At 40.7% G+C, this 21,671-nt stretch overlaps 1 protein-coding gene across 1 annotated transcript; it reads left to right on the forward strand.

Moving 5' to 3' along the window:
- Positions 1–170: 170 nt before the first annotated feature.
- Positions 171–21,150, forward strand: zbtb20 (zinc finger and BTB domain containing 20; the record flags this gene model as incomplete). Its single annotated transcript, XM_079214137.1, has 4 exons — positions 171–344; positions 15,761–15,905; positions 17,164–18,687; positions 20,615–21,150. The coding sequence occupies exons 3-4, from the start codon at positions 17,184–17,186 to the stop codon at positions 21,148–21,150; spliced, it is 2,040 nt and encodes a 679-aa protein (XP_079070263.1). The 5' UTR covers positions 171–344; positions 15,761–15,905; positions 17,164–17,183.
- Positions 21,151–21,671: the final 521 nt, after the last annotated feature.

The following is a 21,671-nucleotide window of genomic DNA, read 5'->3' on the forward strand; positions in this document are numbered from 1 at the left end:
CAAGACAGTACACTGTTCTTCCAATAGCAGCTTTAAGTGAAAAGGCGTGCCTGCCTGCATGCCCCCCCCCCCCCCCCCCCCCTCCTCCTCTTCCTCCTCCTCCTCCACCCCTCAAAGTACTCGATGTATAGTTAAAAAATGGGAGGGCACACTTGAACCGAGCTGCTCTATGAAGGTAGGCTGCAGCGTGTGTTTATTGATGAGATGAAAAGAAGATGGAAGTGAGAAATGAAACAAAGTAAAGGAACATATTAAAAAAAAAATATATACGCGCTTCGTCGGGGGAAAACAAGAGGAGCCGTGGAAACGCTGTCGCCACTTTTTGAACGAGCTTCGAAGTACAGGTAAGAAATTGAGAAAAGTAGGAAAAGGGATGGGTCTTTACAATATCTATAACGCAATTATTACAGCGGAGAAATAAGAGGAATTTTCTAAATGAGAGGGGGAAACATGCTCGTAGACTTTAGGGTGATGTGCATGAAATACCACGGACTTCCATGTAGTTGTGGCCGGCTTTACTAAGCAAATATTAAGCTGTACATAATCGGAAACTTCATTCTTTAGAGGATCTCAAACATTAAATAAATGTGACGCCAGCGTGTACGAAATGAAATGAAGCGAGTCCCTCATGTTACGGGGCTCAGTTTTTGTCTGCCAGAGGTTTTGTTGTCCATTTATATTCGACTACCAAAAACGCGCTGCCCTGGCATGACGCAAGTTTCCCCATCTGTCATTATTCTCAACATGCCCCTTTACCTTTAGCCCTTTACTTTCGGGTTTGCCCGCGAGCCGGGCCAGGGGACACTTGAGAGAACAATATACTCTCGGAAAACTGTGTTCACAGGTCTGATTCCTTCAATCAGCGATGCTCGCATGCAGCTTGTTCACGTTTTACACACTGTGAGCCCGGAACAACTGTGGCAGCCGACGTGCGCATTTGGCTTTTAGGTCAGTTATTTGAATCCGAAGGAAACGCGTTTCCTTATTGCAACGGACCGCCACAGCACACACTCGCTGCAAATATATTTGTAAAATACATTTCAGTTTGTGGAACTTGGCGGAAAGATGGTTTCGATGTTTGAAATGCATCGCTGTAGCAGCGAGCGGCTCCTATACAGCGCTTGTACTCAGACAGATGTCTAGCCTACATTTTTTATGAATTAATATCAATACGGCGTGGCATTTATGAGAGATGGGCTTTCATTAAGGCTCAGCAGGCGGATGGCGAGGCTGGCTAATATTGTGTCCGAAGCTAAAACAATACTGCAGGTTCATTTGAGATAAATCACAACTAAATCCAGTGGGACTCTGGTCTGGATTGTTGGTGCCATATTTCCCCAAAATGAATGATGTCTTTAATGGTCGCTATTCGTTTTTATGTCTAGCCTACAGTTCGTAAAAATGTTCCGATGTGAGGATGTTTTGGCAAACGGTGGCCTAGATATGGGGCCATGCTCTGGTGTAATTAAAGTTGCAGGAGACGCTTCCTGCGTGTCTTTTGAGACATTTTGTTGCAACATATTCATGGGCAACTCGTGATTCCTTTGCTCTTGCTTATTAGATGGCAGTATAGAGGCACTTCGCCCCCTTAAATAAAGTTAAAATATGTATCTATACGTTCAGCTTTGGCGCCATTAAAAAAAAATGGAGCAATGACTGCCCAAAAATTCACAGAAAGGGCCATTGGGAGTTAAGCCGGAGGAGCATGTCTTGTTCTTTTAGGCTCCATCTATCCGTGCGAGATCGTGCGCGTCTCGTTGTGTGTGTGCGTGCGCGTGACTGCGAAACGGACAGAGTGTGCTTGCCCGGGTGCGTGCGTGTGTGTGTGGCAAACAGATGTTGTCCCAAAGCGCTTGGCTTTGTCAGATAAAGAGAGTAATACAGCGTGTTCTTGTGCCTATTATGAGCGATGCTTTCTACAATACGGAATGCGTCTGCTTTTAGGTACATGCAGGCTCACCCGTGTAGCCCAGAAGTTGTGTGCCGGTATCTTTGGGTCTACACACTAGTCATGTTAGAGATAGAGACTCTGGTGTGGTCACTGCTGTTTACGTGAGAGGACGCAGGTTTGCACACACAGGAAAAGGCCGGTCCCGGGTTTGGCACATGTGGGAGGCTGCGTGAGAGCGCAGCGCTGCGTCCACCAGCTCCCCGGTCTGTGGATGTGTACCTGTGGGTTTCTGTGCGTGCGGGTTTATTTTTTTACCACATAATTGTGCGTTCATCCCTTCTCACTTTTGTTGTGATCACTCCCCCTTCCTCCCTCCCCCAGCGCCTTCATTCAGAATATGTTTCCACAACTTAAATGGGCTGCGATCCTATAGGCTTGGTTATGTAATTCACGGCTGCACTGGGTCGTTTGTTTTCTGAATGGATACATTTGGAGAGCTGAGCGTGCAGCCCGGTGTAGCAGACATCCAACATTACACTTTGATGTACGATTTCAGCTGGGCATGATTATAAATCTGTACATGAATTGGAGCATATTGATTGACAGGCTGCATGTGGGTGAGTAAAGAACAAATTGTATTGCCACAGAGCCAACACTGGTTGGAATACCCTTCATCTGAAAAGAAACTCCACACAAACTTAATACCGGTATTTTTGGACATTTTATTGTTTGATGAATTGAAGGGTACTTGTCTTGTGTTAAGCGAGCTCTCATCAAGGCTTGATGTAAAAAAAAAAAAACTCTGGGTTTATCAGCACAGAGAGGTGTACAGTAGCTGCTGAAAGAGAGACAGCCAATATGTGCGTTGGGAGTGTTTGTAGTCCAGAGTATCAGGTGCCCAGTTTCATCTCCATTAGGTCACTAATGAGTATATATATGTATATATTCCACATGTACATTAATATTCACAGTGTTTGAGCCATCGCCATTTGCCAGCTTCCTGTGTCACGGCTAAAACCCACCCATGACTAATGAATATTTAAGAGCATGTCTGCAGACCAAGGAAACTCATTATTATATGAAGGAGACCCAGCAGATAAACTGTGGACCTCCTCAGATGAATGGGGGGGGGGGGTCAGCCACACTCAGCAATCAATCCCAATTTTCTTTTGGCTTCACCATCCTTCACTCGCCCTCTGTTCTGTAGCTCTCTCACTCCACATTCAGCCATTTATTATTGACCAACAAACTCACACAATGTGTCCACAGCATTCAATTTTGAAATGTTTCGAGCTGATTTAGTCACCCTTTCGCACATATCTCCCACCTGATTCTTTGGGTTTACTCAAGTGAAAATGTGTAAGGAAGCCATGCTGTACCAATGTAATGAGTGCTTCTTTGGAAGGGACGTATAACAATCATCTTGTACTGTACTTGCACACAGATGGCAGGTCAGTATTCCAAATATTTTTTAAGCGCAGCGAAGGCACTGTTGCCCAAATAGTAAAGATAGAGACGTCTCTCTGAGGCCTCCGCAATTTGTGGTTCTTCCTTCAACAGGCTTTTATCAGGTAATTCTGGTGGCCCATACACCTACATAATTACATTTATAGATATATGTTCATTATGTTGTTTCAATACAACTCTCTTGAAAAGATTTTAGGCGTTGGTGTTCTTTTTGGAAAGGACAGGAGAGGTACAAGAGAGAATTTAATATTGGCCATGGGCAGAATTCCCCTAAATCCATTCTGTATTTTGCTGCGTACTATTGAATTGTATTATATTTAACAAGGACGATTTAGAAAGTGTAAATTTGGTTGCAAATGTAGTAATACTGGCAATGTAATAGTAATGCAATATAAATTATTGGATGCAGCACCGGACTTTTACAGATGGAGTTAAATTCATATTGTAATCCATAATTCTAAGCAGGGTATTTTACTACAGTATAACACAAGATATACACAAAAAGAAAAAAGAAATATGCACTTGAGTCCATCTTGGCACTTTGTCTACTCCAGTTGAACATATTTGGCAGCCATTTTGGGAATGCAATAGAGATCCATCGATATAACGAGCCACTTTGTGGATTGCATCCAGAATGTCACAGTGCTTGTTAACTGCATGGCCCTTTTGTCTCAGACAGTGTTTATCCCTTTTCCCTCCTTTTCGGTTCCTGTATAATTCTCGTTAGAAGAATATTCCCCCATGGAGCAAAACTAATCTTTGATGTGATTGCCAACTGAGACTGCTTTCAGGTGCACATCTTAAAGTTATTGTTGGGTCTTATAATGAACTACAGCGTATAGCCTTTAAGCCTTAAATAGACTTTCAGGTTAAAGATTTGGTTTTGTTTAACAAGAACTGCTAAAGTTTCTCACATGATGTTAATTGCAAATACTGCTGTTTTACAGCAACTGCTGCTTTAATACTGCATTTGAGTCCCCAATTACCATGACAACCCTCAAATTAACCTTAGATACCTCTTAAGCTTCAGTCTTATTGTAGATTAAAGATGTCATACCTTTTTCTTTTCTTCATATCTATAGTCAAATATAATCAAATTATTGATTACCAGCTAACTACACCTTGTTAGCATATTGATTTATTTTGCGACAAGAAATTATTGGCTGGCCAGTTGGCCCCTGGCTAACATAACATGTTTTTCTTCACATTACATTTTTTTTAATTCTTCAAAATATGTATAACATGATTGCAAAACCTATTGAGAATGCATCCAAGTTGCCTTTGTAATTAAGGAGAGTTTTCCTACAGCTGCATTATGAAACACAGAAATGCTGTTACAATGAGTTATGGCGATGTCCTTCCTGCAAAATAATATGCCTTGTTTGACTGGAGGGAAAATGTATCTTGTTTATTGCTGATCATTTTTGCCAGGATAAAAAATATTTGGCAACCGGTCAGTTATGCATAACGCTAGAAACAGTTATATGTCACATTTTTGAAGACAAAGACTTGATTTGTCAATTCTTCGAGCAGGGACTTTCAAAATATTCCGCCTTTTAGTAAATTGCCTGATAGAATTACTTTTATAAAACTGCTTTGCACTCGAAAACCCAATGACTTTAAGGGCATGCAGCATACAGAAAACTGACATACAAAAAACTTTAAATCATGTGTTTTTTCAGTTTTCAAAGGACTTTAGTTTTGGAATCTCCCCTCCCTGCAAGTATCACAGGAATGTGTAATGAAAACACACATCGAGACTAAATATGTATTTGCGAATGTGCCATGCTGTTGTCAGGCAGCTTTTATTCGGTTCTAAAACTTTATAAAGTCCTATGAAACACAGGTAAATATCCTTGTGCAACATTGTTTAAGGAATAATCATTTAATATTTCCCCAAATATAAATATGCACATCCCACATGGAGAAGTTCAACACACACTTGCCCCAGGCTCAGCCTGTGGTGTCATTCCTTAATGTTCACATTGAAATGTGGCATAGCACCCACATTAATAGCCTCTTGTTAAATATAATTGTCATAAAATGGCATCCTGTAAATTACACTATATACAGGACAAATACAATCCAGTTGTGGGTGTAACCATGTGTTTCCATTACCTTTGATCAAATTGCTAACAGACTCTTGATTCATGCTTCTTTATGATTTCAGTGCTGGTTTTAAAGCTTTTCATTAAAAGTCATCTGTTTGAGGAAGTTGAAACCGGAGGTTGTTTTTACAACAAGTACAAACGTGTTTTTAGTTTGTTTTCTTTACAGATCTATGCAACCTGTTGTGGAAATGTATATTTGAATGCACATTTTTACTTGCATGACAGAAGCAAGCATTTAAACTTTATTTGTGTTCCCTCTTGTTAAACACACACGCAGGCCCAGGCATTTAACTGATGTGAAAAATGTATCCTGGATTCTAATAGCAAACTTGTATGTTTGCCAAGGTGCATGTGTGTCCTCAGTTCACCCTGCTACCCATATGGTTTTCTACAAGTCATGGTGAGATCACTGCCTAGTAGAAGGGGGAAAGTAGCTAAAGAGGGTTGAAGAAAAACTAAAAAAGTAACAGAGTCTTCAGTGACTTTGAAACCAGTTTTACAGAGAATAAGTGCCGTGTATTCTCTGTGTCTCTCTTGGCTTCAGGAAGACTTTGTAAGCCTCGTGCCAGTAAACAGCACTCGCAGCAGCCAAACTGTTAAGATTGTGCACAGTCTCATTCAATGTACATGGGTATGCACTGTGCAATGGGGAATTATTTACACAATAGTGTTTGTGTTGGGTTTTATCACAAAATGAAGATTGCTGGAAGTATTTCCACAGAATCTAAGGTTGTATTTTCTTTTCTTTTTATTGACTAAGTCATTTTTTTTTTTGTGTGTGTGTTTTTTTTCAAATACAGCTGCAGGAAATCACTGTCATACATTTTGTCATTTGAAAGAAATTCTAAAACAAATAATATTCGTTTTTTATTGTAAAAATGAAAGGAATTTCTGCTCTGAAACTGTCGACATTGTTTATTGCCCTGAAAATGACCTTAATAAAGACAGATTTCAAAATAGACTCTTTTATGAAGTTGGAAACCATTATTAATTTGACTAACTGCTTATTACGGAGATATTTTCTGTTCTTAGACCTAGTTAGACATAGAGGTGGTGATTTGCGACACTTAGTCCATGTGATGCAGGAACATAGACAGAATAAAACATGGACGTAGTCTCCGTGACGTCCCCCGTATGTTTCTGAAGAGCCTTTGTGAAGCTCAAAGGGGGGTGCTCTGGCCGGAAAAAAGAGTTGCACCAAGAGGTGCATGTTGGTTGAGCTCAACCTGTGCGTGCCAAGGTGATGGCAGAGGAGACGGCAGCCACGCCCTAAATTATGCCGAACTTTAAGCCTTAATATAATTTAAACGTTTTATAAAAGTTGTTTACAAATATGTCGATAGAAACCAAAATTATTGTTTGTAGCAGGCGTAAACATGTTTTTTTCTGCTGTAAAGTTGGGCATTTGAAAATGCCTGTCGAGGGAGATTGACCCTCAAGTGGCCATTTGAGGAGCTGCAGAGCCACTTCCGCCTTTGCTTCATTTCTCTGTACCAAAGGTGTAGCGAGAGCATGTGTAACCTGTTCAACAAACAAATAGAAAAACAATTTTTAGCCGTTTCATCCGTGTTGCTGGACTTGTTTCTAAATACATTTCGGGTTCAAAGAGATTCAGATGATTCTGATAACGTCAACTGTTGTTCGTACCACCTGTGTTACATTTTCGGTACAGATCCACTCCACGTGTCAGGCTCCACAAGATGTTTAGTACAGCATTGCAATATGAATGGCAGTCAGAATAAATCCTGAAATAACAAAGCTTGTGGCAGTTGCTATGTAATCTAACATTAAGCCTATTTTTCGTTTATAATTTCTATGAGCTGATTAACTGACATGAATGCATTTGATTGAAACTAAATGTCTTTCAGAGCCTTTGACTCCAGTAGCCTTTGCTGCTTGCTGAAATCTCAAGGTCCATTCATCCGCTCAATGTAATTTCATTCATAGTCCCCCACGGTCATTTCAACGTATCTCAACATGCATTTAGAGGAAGGCAGGGCAACGCCCTGGGCAGGTCACTGGGCTAGCACACAGACTCATAGATGTAGCTGGAGCTAGTCATTAAAGGCGTTACTTTTACATAACGTTAAAAGCCCTGTTGCTCAAAGATAAGTGAAAAAATGGAAACCCTCCTCCACTTCCCAGTCTAACAATGACATCACAAACAGCCATGTGTAGGGATTTTTATGGTAATGTTACCCGAAATGGCAGATGATCTGAGGTTACACTCTGCGGCTTATGTGCTATAGATTGTTACCATCAAGGATAATAATTCTGCTCCATTCAAAGAAGCCCACACTGACCAGCAATTCATGTGCATTAGCTAGGCCAAAAGGCCAGATAATTATCATAAACGGGGCTGATCGGTCGTCATGTTATCTCTCCTCTTTGTGCTGCGAGTTGACTCTCTGGTGACTCTGCTTTCTGTGCAGAGGACACAACCTGAACTACACCAACATTCAATCCTAATAGGAGGTGTACCTACTAATAATGAGCTAGTAGAAGCTTCCATGACACAAACACTGAATATATCTTCGCAACAGATAAAGGTATATATGATCAGTGTTAAATAATGTGCAACTTTTAATATAGAACAAGAATAACCACATTGCAACAGAGCTTTCCTCTTCGGTCGTTCCTGAGCTCGGTGAGTAATACAAAGAGTTGGCCCGCACAAGGTTGCCTGCAAAACTAATTCACAAGAGAATTTAACACAAAGTACAGCCTTAAATTAAAAAAAAGTGATTTATCACAGACTGTAATTTTTTCAAAATATTGCAAAATATCTTGACACATTATTTAACAGTTTTTCTGTTCCTGACGCAAGTGTTAGACACAAACGCATAATGAACTTGCTGACTATTATAGTATTGATAAATGTGGCTCATATGAAGTTTCTAAGCAGTATGATAAGTGGTTGTTTATATACATTATTGTAACTTTATATGTGTCACTTATTGTCATCAGTTTTTGAGGCTGGTGTTGGTGAGGTAGTTTTCTCCAAAGACGTAGTTACTGAGTAACAGTGTGTTCAGTGTTCTTTGGATATAGTTCATAGATTTGTAAAATGACTCCACCTGTTATAAATGACCTATGGTAGCTGATACTTTCCATAGATTACTGACTTTATTGTTCCTAATTAAAACCTTTATTCCATGGGGCCGTTCAGTGTGTTGTACTGTATATGGGGAACATTCTTATCAGATCAAATTTCTAGATAATATCTAGTCTTCTTTTCAAGTTTGTCTTTACTTGAATGTCTCCTACCCCAAAAGGGGTCAAATCTAGATATATATTTTTTTTCTTCCTTGGACCGTTCTCTCATTTCTTAGGAAATTCTGTAGTTGTCTTGCAACACAGTATTGTGTAAAAATATAAAGTATAAAGGACGAATAAAGTTGACTAATGTGGTAAGATTGCACCTACTCCCATTAGATTAACAGAAAACTGTACCTTTGTGCCAACTTTGGTTAATGTCAAACTGCACTGCTGTAAGTTTAACTCTACATCTAACTTGTATTGCTCAGCTGGCCTGCAGAGCAGACTGGACCAAGTGGTGAAAGTGTGTGTATAGGGCACTCATGTGGTCGGCTGTGTTTCAGTGTGTCAGCATTACACTTTTAGATATGTCAAATGACCCAACGAGACATATATAATCTGTATTTACAACACAACAGCTTGCCAAACTAGAAATACACTGTGCTAACACCCATAAGGCTCAAAATAAGGACAGAATATTTAGTATTAAGTCATCTGGATTTTATATCTGTGGTTGAAGACTACCCATTTTGAAGGTCTCGGTAGTTTACCTGAATAATGGCACACTTTTATCTCAGCCTGATGGCACGTGTATTGTTGTTGCCGTAGCTACCGGCTGAAGAAATATGTTACATCACGAAACCTTTTCACAAAATTGAACATTTTCACCATTTCCTTTGCCTTTGCCTTGTTAAGATGCAGCATGTTATCAGTTTTGCAGAGCGTCAAATTGTTTTCTGATTGGAGATCCTGTTTTAAAGGCCAGTATTGAGCCTGCCAGATTCCAGGAGAGAGGCTAGCTTTGCTGACCCTTGAAGCACAGACCGGCTAACAAATAGTGCAGGGTTGTGCTGAACTGCTTAAAGCACCCTTGTGCATTTGTGAGAGTTCAGCTCTGTGCTGGACCAGCTGCTGGTGTGACACATGGTCCAGAAGTTCTCAGGCTCATCACATTCACAAATGGGGAAATAATGAAGTAGTTGTTGGTTTAATCCGATTTTGAATCATAGTCAATTACAGGTTAACTTCATGTACAAATGTATGTGGCAGTGCGAGCCATATTGTAAAGTGTGTCGGAAAAAATATTCTATTTGGTTACCAATTGTCATCTCATCCATAACACATCACATCAGAGCTAATGTCATAGCCACATTGACATAATTCACATTGTTAAGACACGTCGGTGTGTCCACACACACACACACACACACACACACACACACACACACACACACACACACACACACACACAGAGTGAACAACCAGCTTGTTCCAACAGGGCCCTTTAGTCTCCTTTGTTGTTTATTCTGTTTTGTACTTGTGAGAGTGTTTTTATTCTGTTTTGTCTCTCTGCTGACAAACATAATATAGCCTACACTTAACCTAAACGTTTTCAGAGGCTTCGCTGCATACGCTGTACTCTACCGTGCTTGTTAGCAGAAGTCCCACAGTATCCTGTCATCATTCAGCACAGAACATCTTTGTCCTGTTTTATCTCCCAAGGACATAAAGTGAAGAGAAACTTTGTTTTCTCTCAGAGATATAAAGGTGCCACAGCCCCGCTATACAATACAATTCTCTTGTTGAGAACGTGCTTGCTTACGTAAAATCCGGGAATAAAAAGATACACATAAGACCACGGGCATACGAGTAGATATCTCCTGCCAAACAGAATTAATTAACTGGCCTTTATCATGATACACTAGTAATAGACAGAGAAGTCCTGTATGAGCATCTTTGTAAGTTCATGAAGATCTCTCAATGGCCCGCAAGGTCCTTTTTTTGGAGAGGCAAAATGTCCTCGACGTGTGTAGTAGCTGTAGAGAGGCAGTTGCTGTGGACACTTGAGCCTAAATGATAACTCTTGAATTTAGCATTATCTGCTTTGGGGGTTAGAGGTGTTTTGGAGACTATCATATGAGTAGTCAGATGGTTCTTTTTGGTCAAATGCTCATTAACAATAGCACAGCCATTTGCCAGTTCTGAGATATCTCTTAAAAGCCTCTTTTCCAGCACCAAAGTGAGATACTGCCTTTATAATTGTAATGGCCGTGAGCCAGCAGTGTCTGTTTGTTTTTTGCCCTCTATGCTCTTTTTGGAAGCTCTAAAATACAGTTACTGATGGCACTAATTCATGAATGTTTGTGTTCCTGAAAAAGTATATTAGAAGTAGATTATCCTCCCATCTGCAAATAGACAAAGGATGTGCTATGGATAACGGGTGGCGGTGGTGGGTGTGTTTTTGACAGAAAATGACGAAGTTGAACAAGCTGTCCTGTCAAAAAATATTTAAACTGTCCTTTACTTGTGTAGTGGTATTGTAGTGTGTGTTGTTATTTGTTTGCCTGAGGAATTTATTTGAAAGCCGCACATCCTGTCACATTGAGATTCAGTTGGACTGAATGTGTTATCGCATTGATCTGCTGTGCTATTTGAGAGATTTTAGTGGCAGGAACTAAACATGAACAGTTAGATTGACTTTATGAGGACTATAAAGAGTTAACAGTTCCAGATAGTGTATGATGCACAGAAATGCATGAACATAATATAGTTATTCAAGCAATCTCAATTGAGCAGCGGCCATAACATTTCACTGGCACTCTGTAATTACTTCACAATGCTTCCACCAAGTAGAGAGTATTCATGACAGGAGTTGTGAATTAATGGAATGCTATTTTACAGCGTTTGCATATTTTTTAAACTGTCCCTGGTGGTGAGCTTGAAATCGAAACTGTATTTTGAAGGGAGAATCACTGGTCTGTGTTGTAGGTGAAGGGCCAGTTCAAAGTACAGCAACAGGACGTCTCATGTCGAAATTGTTAGGACAACACCTGGTTTAAGTGTAATTCATACATGTTATAAGTCAGACATTTAGACACATTTCAAGACTATTTCATTGGTGATGTTACACCGCACAATTTCAGTAAAGGGAGAAGGAAGGAGAGAAGGAAGAGTGAAAAAAAAAAAATGTTGTGGAAAAATCTTGGCTCAACTTGTCAAACAGCCTACATGCTTGTTGATGATTCTCAGTGACTGCTATAAAGGCAAATCAATTAAATTGTGAGACTGTGGGGTGTTTTCTTTTGCATCTCCTGAAGTGTGTGTGATTTAGGTGCATACCTTACCTGTTAATTGCTTCACAACGTTATGGACGAACATTTGAATGTAATAAGAGACACGGCGCTCTAAATTAATCCGATTCAATCAGCCAACACAACATTGCTGGGCTGAGATGAATATTTAGTTACCTAAAAGAATATTTTTTGAATTGTGCTGATCAGAGGGAACCACGACACAATAGCATTAGCTGAGGATTCATCATTTTTTTTCTGAAAAGTTTGAGACGCACTGACTGATTGCAGCGAGGTGTAGCTGTAAATTGTTTTGCCAGAGGAGTGAAATGAACGCTGTGTCTTCATTGAACACACCTCGAATTATCACTTGTCAGAAAAAACACATCAGTTGATTACTGCTTAAAATTTCCCAGTCTGCTCGCCACACATTTACATTGTTTACTAAATCACATTAGATCACGTATCCAAACCATACTATTAAAGTATGATTTCTGGTAGTTTATATGCTAATGCACTTGGGCTAAATAGATCATTGAAATTAATAATTACAACGTTGGACAGCGACGGTTAAGCAGCAGAGATTTCAAACAAACTCATAAATTATTATTAATTAGACGTAACACAAAACACTCTTGATAAGGGCAAATCTGCATCGGATGCACTGAGGTGCTGTATACACACATGCATGGACATGAGCTTTTCACAATACCCCGTGGCCCTTTTGTCTCCAGATTTAAATGTATCAAGAGCCTTGAATATATGCTTGTAGTGTGTGTTGTAAGCAGTATTTGCATATTCAGGATGTATATTATTCACATGGCTGATACTGCTCCTTTCATAAGCACGCCTCTTATGTCTGTCCTAAACCCCATCCCCCATCTTCCCATTTTACCCCCCCCCCCCCCCCCGATTAACTAATGTCCGATTCGATACAGCGTATTTCATGAGCTTGTCACCTAATACAGGCAGCTGATTAACCTGAAGTCTGGCTGGTGAAGTTACAATCCTCATCTCCCTGTCTTCAGTTTTTTTTTCTCTCTCTCTCTCTTCGTCTTCTTTTTTTTTTTGTTGCCCCCCCACCCCCCTCTTCCCCCACCCTCTACCCCTCCTCAGTCTTTGTTGTGGCGGCAGCAGCAGAGCATGCATTGCATTGACGGTCTGAAGCATTGTGTCTGATTTCCAGCAGACAAACTGACCTCTGGGGATTTATTGACAGCAAACTCCACAGAGGCAGACACAGAGCTGGGAGCATGGAGAGGCAGCCAGAGAGGGGCGGAGGGTGTTGGGGAAGGTTTGTAGGGAGGACGGGAGGACGGGAGGAAGAGAGGAAGGTGGGAAGGAAAGAGGGGGGGGGGGGGCACACAGACAAAGAGACAGACAGATGGAAGAAAGGACGACGAGAGAGTTTCAACGTGATGAAACAGGAAACAGGTAGCAGCACACAGAGATATATCTCAATATGAGGAGGGTAATATACACGCCCCGATTTTAGTTTAATTCAAAAATGTGTTTTTTGGTGGAGCGTTTGGAAGTGAAAGAAAATGGCTGCCTCCTACAAGGATCTAATTAATTTTGAAGGATCATCAGCCCCTTTAGTCCAAGGCAGGGTACAGGAGGGAGGGAGGGCGGGAGGGAAGGAGGGAGGGGGACAGACCCCTGGGCTGATTAGAATTCACTGCAGGTAGGCGCTGGCTGCTGCTCACCCACTGTGTCACGGCTAAAATGGAATCACTGTTGTGAGTGGCAGTCTGGGCAACTGAAGCCTGCTTCTCTTGGCCTGCTCCTTTGTTGCCTGCGTTCACCTCACTTTACCCCTTAGGCAGGTGGATTTACATGTCTGGGTGGCGAGGGAAGCCAGAGAAGGAACATACATGTTTGCATTCTCTAACAGTCACGAAACAAAAAGGCCCATGGCACCAGAATACATCCAAAGCTAACCGTTGCTGTAAAAGAAAAAAAAGGTCAAATATTTGCCACAGTTATGGATTCAAGCATTTTGGCTCATGTTTGCAGTACTTTTACAACCAGGATTTAACCATGATATTTGTGTTGGTTTTCACTTCGACTAAGTCAATTTTTAATTATTTCAGTGGCAGCAGTTGGGTTAAGGCAAAGGTTACACCTACTGAAGCTTGTTATGGTTAGGTATTAGAACAAGGCTTATGTTGGGGGTTCAAGCTCATATTAAGGTCTCTAATAAACAGGCTGAAGGTTGCTGTTAGAGTTATGTTTACAGCTACGGTTGGAGAAAAGTTTAATTTTAGATTTAGGGGTTAAGGATTTCACCGTAAAATATATTTTCTATCCTGACCAAGACGGAAGAACTAACCAGTGTGTGTGTGTGTGTGTGTGTGTGTGTGTGTGTGTGTGTGTGTGTGTGTGAGTTTTAGTGCCAAAGAATGATCCGTCTCAGTATCGAGTGATCACCCTCTACTGCTAGACACGCTATTACTTCTCTATATCTAATCACTAGATTTGTTAGTTGACAAGGACATTTAAAAAAAAAAAAAAGCACATGTCTCGCTGCCCGCAGTACTTCTCAAAGTGGGGCCTGTGGACACAAACCAGGCTGTGAACACAGCTATTTCAGTTTTTAAACTTTAACCCCTCGACTCTGGTTTTCTCCCAGATATTCTGCGTCTCCAATCTAAACTTATTCAACCATTTCAGAGGCCTAAAATCTATTACCTTGACACCGTGAGTGGAAAAACACACAGGTCACTTACTGAAAATCACATGCCTTTCAGCGGTAGATTTCACCTTAGTGTCTCAAAGCGGGAGGTGTGTTCTCTGAAAGTACTCGGGATTTGTATGAGAATAATATGCGTCAACATTAACGTACAGGTCTGGTCAAATCCTAGCCTTGTTCTGTTCATTCAGCAACATACTGTTGTTACTAGCATTCCACAGAGAGCACTTGATGTTCATGTTGTAGCCAGCGTGACAGCTATGAAACATTTTTACTTTGTTTCCAAAAAATATGTAAGAGTGTCAGATCACACTTGTAATTCTGATCCAAACTCCAAAGAATGAGAAATATTCCCACCCCAACACACAAAGTAGTTTCCACATACCTTTAAAGCTTTGTTGGTAAAAAATATTTGAAGGCCCTTTTGACTTGACAAGAGAGAAAATGTAACAACATTTTTCATTGGTTTAATGCATTTTTTTCAGCTTGCCTGACCATAATGTGGTCAGTTTTGTCTCCACTTTAGATAAAGAGATAAACCCTTTGCATAATAATGTGTGTGTGTGTGTGTGTGTGTGTGTGTGTGTGTGTGTGTGTGTGTGTGTGTGTGTGTGTGTGTGTGTGTGTGTGTGTGTGTGTACAGTAGAAGCAAAATCGTGTGAGGCTTTCTAACCAACTCATCACATGCTTAATGTTGTTGAATGCCTGTCTTGTGTTTTTCAATGAATGCTTTGTGTAGTTCATTTGAGACTTTTTTTCATTATTACAACTTATAATGTCTAATGTCTGTCTGTATTGGACATTGTCTTGTTTAATTTGTGGATATGAAAATGAAATAGAACAGAAAAATGTCCACACCCGCACACATTCACTCTCTCTCTCTCTCTCTCTCTCTCTCTCTTTGTGGTGAGTGTGACAGACCTTTAAAAACATATTTGATCTGGGTAAATTTATAAGGAATTTAGATAAATTTTCTTCTTTTTAAGGGTGTGTTTTTTTTGCCCAGTGGCACAGATAACGACAGAGAAGAACTGGCTCTTATACCAATATTATTTTCAACCTTGATTTGTAATTGGTGGTCTTGTGCACACAGGAACGTCCATTCATCTCGCTTTGAAAACTCTTCACACATCTGTTGCAGCGTGTCGGTGGAAGATATTTGTGTTACTGTGGCTCCCGGTTCATTAAGGGAGTGGCAATATCGACGAGGCAGTATGTGGCATTAAGATTTGTCTTTGTCTTTTCTCTCCCCCTCCAAACACTGTGGCAGAGCAACACATGATTTGGACATAAAGGACTGACAGCCTTGCCTAGCACCCGGCCTGTGATCAGCCATCTCCACCAGCAAACTGAAGCTTGACCCGCACTTCATCACCAGCCACACAAACATCTTCGGAACAAAACGTCATCTAACTGTGAGTATACCGGACGGCTTATGTTTTTACGTTTCCCCTTTATGTGTAAGTTAGAAATAACTTAGCACAAAGTATTCATGCTTGTTTCCAGCACTGTATTGCACTGTTTCTGCAGTGAATTTCAGCGAAATTGTACTTCATTTGGATAAATATATATATAAATATATATATATATATATATATATATATATATATATATATATATATATATATATATATATATATATATATTACCACTGTTTAATTTATTTCTGTTCAGTGTATAACTGCATTCCAAATTATAAAGCAATTCTCGTTTAAGTTTTGTCCCATAAATACAGTAGATAAGTTATGTGTTGATTCTTTTATTTCATCACCAATCTGTTTTCATAAATATATTTCTTATTCATTGACAGACATAGTGTAAATGAATTATCTACAACATTTTGGACATGGTGTTCAGTTTCCATGATCAAAATGAGGAAATGTATCTTCAATAAAATGGCCGTGTTTAATAATCAGTCAAATAAGGTCAACCGCTTTAATTAAATTATACTCAAGCATGTTTATGTGCAAAAGAAATTGATTTTACAGCAATTATGGAAACCCTCAATTTGCATAATTGTGACACTTTCTACCTCTCTAATTTAAATTAAGATTTTCATTTCTTTTCACATCTAACTGGTAAGAAAACCATCTTAAGTTATCTTGCACACTGATCAGCCGGGTGACATCTAGTGTGTTCCTAGGATAGTTAGGAAGCGCCATCACAGTGAACACATGGCTAACAAAAGAGGCCTGTTGTCATCTAATCCCAGTGCACCACCTACTGGTGGTTGAAAGAATTGTAGGAATACACATAGAAAAACTTGTAATAATTAGACAGGAACCATCTTAATTGTCTTTCAACTTGTCAATGTGGAATTTTTAAACCATGATTTAAAGAGACAAATTTAACGGGGATGTTGAAACTGAGACCAGAGTGATTAGAATGGCCATATCAGTATTAATATCGCTTATCACATATTTAATTGATTGTTGTAATATGAGCTGGTTGTGTTTTCTAACAGCCCAAAAGATTTGTGATGCATTTGATCATAACTATGCTATTACTAAGTGTATATTTGATTATTCAATTACTCCTTATATATATCAGTAACACTGTATACAATAATGTAAATATGTTGTTGTTATTGTAAACTTCTTCACTTCATTAGTAAATCCAGTTTAACAATGTAGTGGCTGTTTTTAAGTTAGCTGTGTTGCATCCTACTTGCAGGTGACATCAGTTGCAAGGGGATGACCGAGCGCATTCATAACATCAATCTCCACAACTTCAGCAATTCTGTACTTGAGACCCTCAATGAGCAGCGCAACCGTGGGCACTTCTGTGACGTGACTGTTCGGATCCATGGAAGTATGCTGCGAGCTCACCGGTGCGTGCTGGCTGCTGGAAGCCCCTTCTTTCAGGACAAGCTGCTCTTGGGCTACAGCGACATTGAGATCCCTTCTGTGGTCTCAGTGCAATCCATCCAAAAGCTGATTGACTTTATGTACAGCGGGATTCTGCGGGTATCTCAGTCAGAGGCCCTGCAAATCCTGACTGCTGCCAGCATCCTACAGATCAAGACCGTCATTGATGAGTGCACCCGCATCGTCTCCCAGAATGTGGGCCTGGCCGGGCCGGGGGGCTTCCCTGGTATACCAGGAGACTCTGGTCAGGATACGCCCCGTGGCACGCCAGAGTCCGGCACCTCTGGTCCCAGCAGCGACGCAGAGTCAGGTTATATGCAAGCAACACCACAAAGCATGGACCGTGCATACACATCACTGTACTCCTACCCTGGCCTCACTCTGCAGAACGGCACCCGCGAGCGTCCACTGTACATTAACCCTATGTCGACAAATTACGATCCGACTCTAAGCACTCAGGAGGTCCAGCAATCTCAAGATCCGCCCTGGATGAACCGCATTCAGGAGAGATCTCAGCAGGTCGACCGCTTCATCTCCACAGCAGAGTCAACCCACTGCCGCAAGCAGCCCCGACCGGTACGCATACATACAGGAGGGATGCACATAAAGCAGGAGGCCGAAGACGAGCACAGCTGCTACGATAATCTGGGGGACTGCCAAGACGACACTGACCATAATGAGGGTGTGGAGAGTGAATCCAAGGTTGAAAGTTTTGACTCAGGGGTGAGCTCCTCCATCAGTACTGAGCTAGATGCTATGGAGCAGCAACCATACCTGACGGGCTTTGGCCGAGACAGGGACGGTCAGCAAGATGATGGAGGTCCAGTGCATATAGAGGTCAATGACTCGTCCCCAGAGCAAGTGCAAGACCCAGAGGACGGGGACACATCCCACAGCACTAGTGACAGTAGCATGATGCAGACCCTGCCAAACTCAGTCATGCCCCAGTCCCTGTCAAGTGCCCCGCACTACATGCGCCAGGCAGAATCACACACCAGCAATCTGAGGATGCCGCTCACCATGACCAGCAATTCCCAAGTGATGGGCACTGCTGGAAGCACCTTCCTGCCCACGCTCTTTCCTCCACAAGCGAATAGAGACAAGTCTTTCATTTACCTTCCTGGCCAGCAGCAACCCCAGTTTGTGTCCGTGCCGCCTCCTGCAATGCCATCATTCCCGAACCCCATGTCGGTACAGCAAGCGCCATCGCAGCAGCAACAGGTCATAGGAGGAGTTGGTCCGGGGGAAAAGAAGCCCTATGAATGCACTCTCTGCAGTAAAACCTTTACTGCTAAACAGAACTTCGTCAAACACATGTTTGTCCACACTGGTAAGTCAGAATGTCTTATGTGAAGTAACATTTATTTTTATTTTTTTATGTCAGTAGCTCAGTTAAATTATTTGATTATGTATAAGTCAATGTCGATAGTAGCTGCAAAAATACTTTAGAAATATCTTTGAGTTGGTGGAGGACAAACTCTTAATATCAGAAGTCTTATTTATTTATTTAAGATGCAATGTTTCTTTATTACAATACATAACAATATTAGACAAAAGGCTATTCATTTGTATTAATGCTATTATAGCGATGACAACATAGTAGCAATAGAGCTGTGTCCTTTTAACACAATGCATTCCCAGGGTTTGAGGTGATAGTTTGTTCACATTGAGAAAGTTACAAAATTAATACAATGAATAGATTAGTATATAACATGTATAGTGTTAGTATGTAAACACTAGAAAATATACTAGAAAAGTATAAAAACACAGCCTCCATTTTGACATTCATTAGGTCACAGCTGACTAGTATTTGTATTATCATTTTCATCTGACTTACAGTGCCGTTAGATTGCTCATGCAGCACATCATTACACCGTGCACTGCTTTCCTCTCGCACTGACAGCCTTATCAATCATAAACTGTAGAAATCACCACCACAGATAGAAAGAATTAGATATCATGTAATTAGAAAATTGCCTACTCAAATAGCCATTATTATTCATAAGAATCCATTGCGTGTCCAGAGCCAGCTATGAAGGCCATTTCAAACAAAATGTCCCAGTTTCACTCACACAGTTGTGCGGAGTAGAGCGATGACATATTGAAAAGGAAAGTCACTGATCGATCAGTCCCATGGGCCGAGACCTCAACGTCTCATGACAATCAATGATGGATTACCGTTACTTAGTCTTGTAACAAATAGTATTAAAAAAAACAAACAGATGTCAGCATAATTTATCTTAATATAGTATAGATCATACATGTAATATATGTGCAATTTACTATTTCAGTAAAAATAAAAAGTAAGAGGTATTTTTGCAAATAATAATATAATTATATTTGATTTCATCTTAGTATAGCACATCGATGACGGTGAGAAACACCTTACAACAGTCATTACAATAGAATGATAACTCCTAAAAATATAGATGTCTACAATACACACTCAAAAAAGCTAAAAGACAGTGGACACAGCAATACATAATACACGTGTGCAGCAGGGGTAAAAGAAGAGTTCAGTTGTATGAGTCATTGTACTGCAAATATAATAGCAAAAATAGCAAAGTATAGAAAGTATACCTGTTATATATGTGCAAACTCAATGGTGCTAATGTGTAACTGATTTGAACAGATAAAGAAGAAAAAAAAGGGAAAAATGTGATAAAGTAGAAGTATAAAACATTGCCTTCATTAAATCAAAACCGGTAGCTTCACATTAATTCAGTGCAACAGCAAACAGTAGATACACAGGACTTCATTAACTTGCATGATATACATTGCCTATTCACAGTTTTGTCATTCTCTTCCTCTACCTGTTTGTTTTACGCAATTATTAATACTTTAATATTTCACAGACAAGAATTCCATAATTATGTAAATGTAGCTTGCGTCTGAACGAACCAAATAGGAGCATACATGATTTGGTTTGGGATCGTATAGGAATTAAAATGATTGTGTGTTTTTCAAATTCCTCTATTTTTACTTTTCATAAGATATCATTGTCAATGTGCGTACATGTAACCAATTATAGGACACCTTTTTCTCACGAAGGTGTAGCATACAGCACATAGTGGAACCAGCATCATCACAAAGCTAACACAGGTTTAATTAGTCCCTGTGCTGGAAAAAAAAGTATCACTGGTTTATTCAGGGGTCAAATGTTGCTCCTCAAGTTCTTCCATATTTTGTAAACTTGATCCTCAAAAGGTCTCTCTTCTTTTCCCCCCTTAATGCTTTTGTCTTGTATGTACATCCAGGTGAGAAGCCTCATCAGTGCAGCATCTGCTGGCGCTCGTTCTCCCTGAAGGATTACTTAATCAAACACATGGTGACACACACAGGGGTGCGGGCCTACCAGTGCAGCATCTGCAACAAGCGTTTTACCCAGAAGAGCTCTCTCAATGTCCACATGCGGCTGCACCGTGGAGAGAAGTCCTATGAGTGCTACATCTGCAAGAAGAAGTTCTCACACAAGACCCTGCTGGAGAGGCACATGGCCCTGCACAGCACAGGCAGCACCATCACAGGGCTGTCGGGGAGCGCAGGTATCCCGGGCCCGGTCTCCATTCCCATGCCTATGGCTGTCCCTGAGCCTGGAGTTGGAGTGGTGGCCCTCGCCATGCCAGTGAGCGGAGGTGCTGGAGTTGGGGCTGGGGTTGGAACCGGAGTGGGTGTAGCTGCAGAAGCCAGCTGCCAAGAAGGGACCACCTACGTGTGCTCCGTCTGCCCTGCCAAGTTCGACCAAATGGAGCACTTCAATGACCACATGCGAATGCATGTCTCCGATGGATAAGTACTAATAGATAAACTTCTTTCAAAAAGAATGACAAATAAAATGGCACTAGATTTTCCTTTTCTTATTTTGAGGTATGAAGAGTAATGAGTATAGACACTGGCACATTAAGTTTCCCAAAAAAAATTTTTTTTTTTTTTTTTTTTTCTGTTATTCTAAAAGAAAAAAAAGATGGTGGCCTTAAGGCTTAGTAGTTTGATATTGATCTACTGGATGGATCCTAACTACAGGCCTCTAAATGTATGCTTTCCTAAAATATTGATTTATGTGTTGAACACTACCGAAAGGCCTACGAAAGAAACACATACACACAAACACACCTTTAGTGTAGAAATGTCCGAATGAATATTCATGTGCATATATGTTTGAGCGTTTGTGCCTGTGTCTGTTTTTTCGTCTGTGTGTGTGTGTGTGTGTGTGTGTGTGTGTGTGTGTGTGTGTGTGTGTGTGTGTGTGTGTGTGTGTGTGTGTGTGTGTACATTGCCATGAAACATTAATCATGGCAGTTGTGAACCCATACT

The sequence above is a fragment of the Taurulus bubalis genome (assembly GCF_910589615.1).
Source record: "Taurulus bubalis genome assembly, chromosome: 2".
Taxonomy (NCBI): domain Eukaryota; kingdom Metazoa; phylum Chordata; class Actinopteri; order Perciformes; family Cottidae; genus Taurulus; species Taurulus bubalis.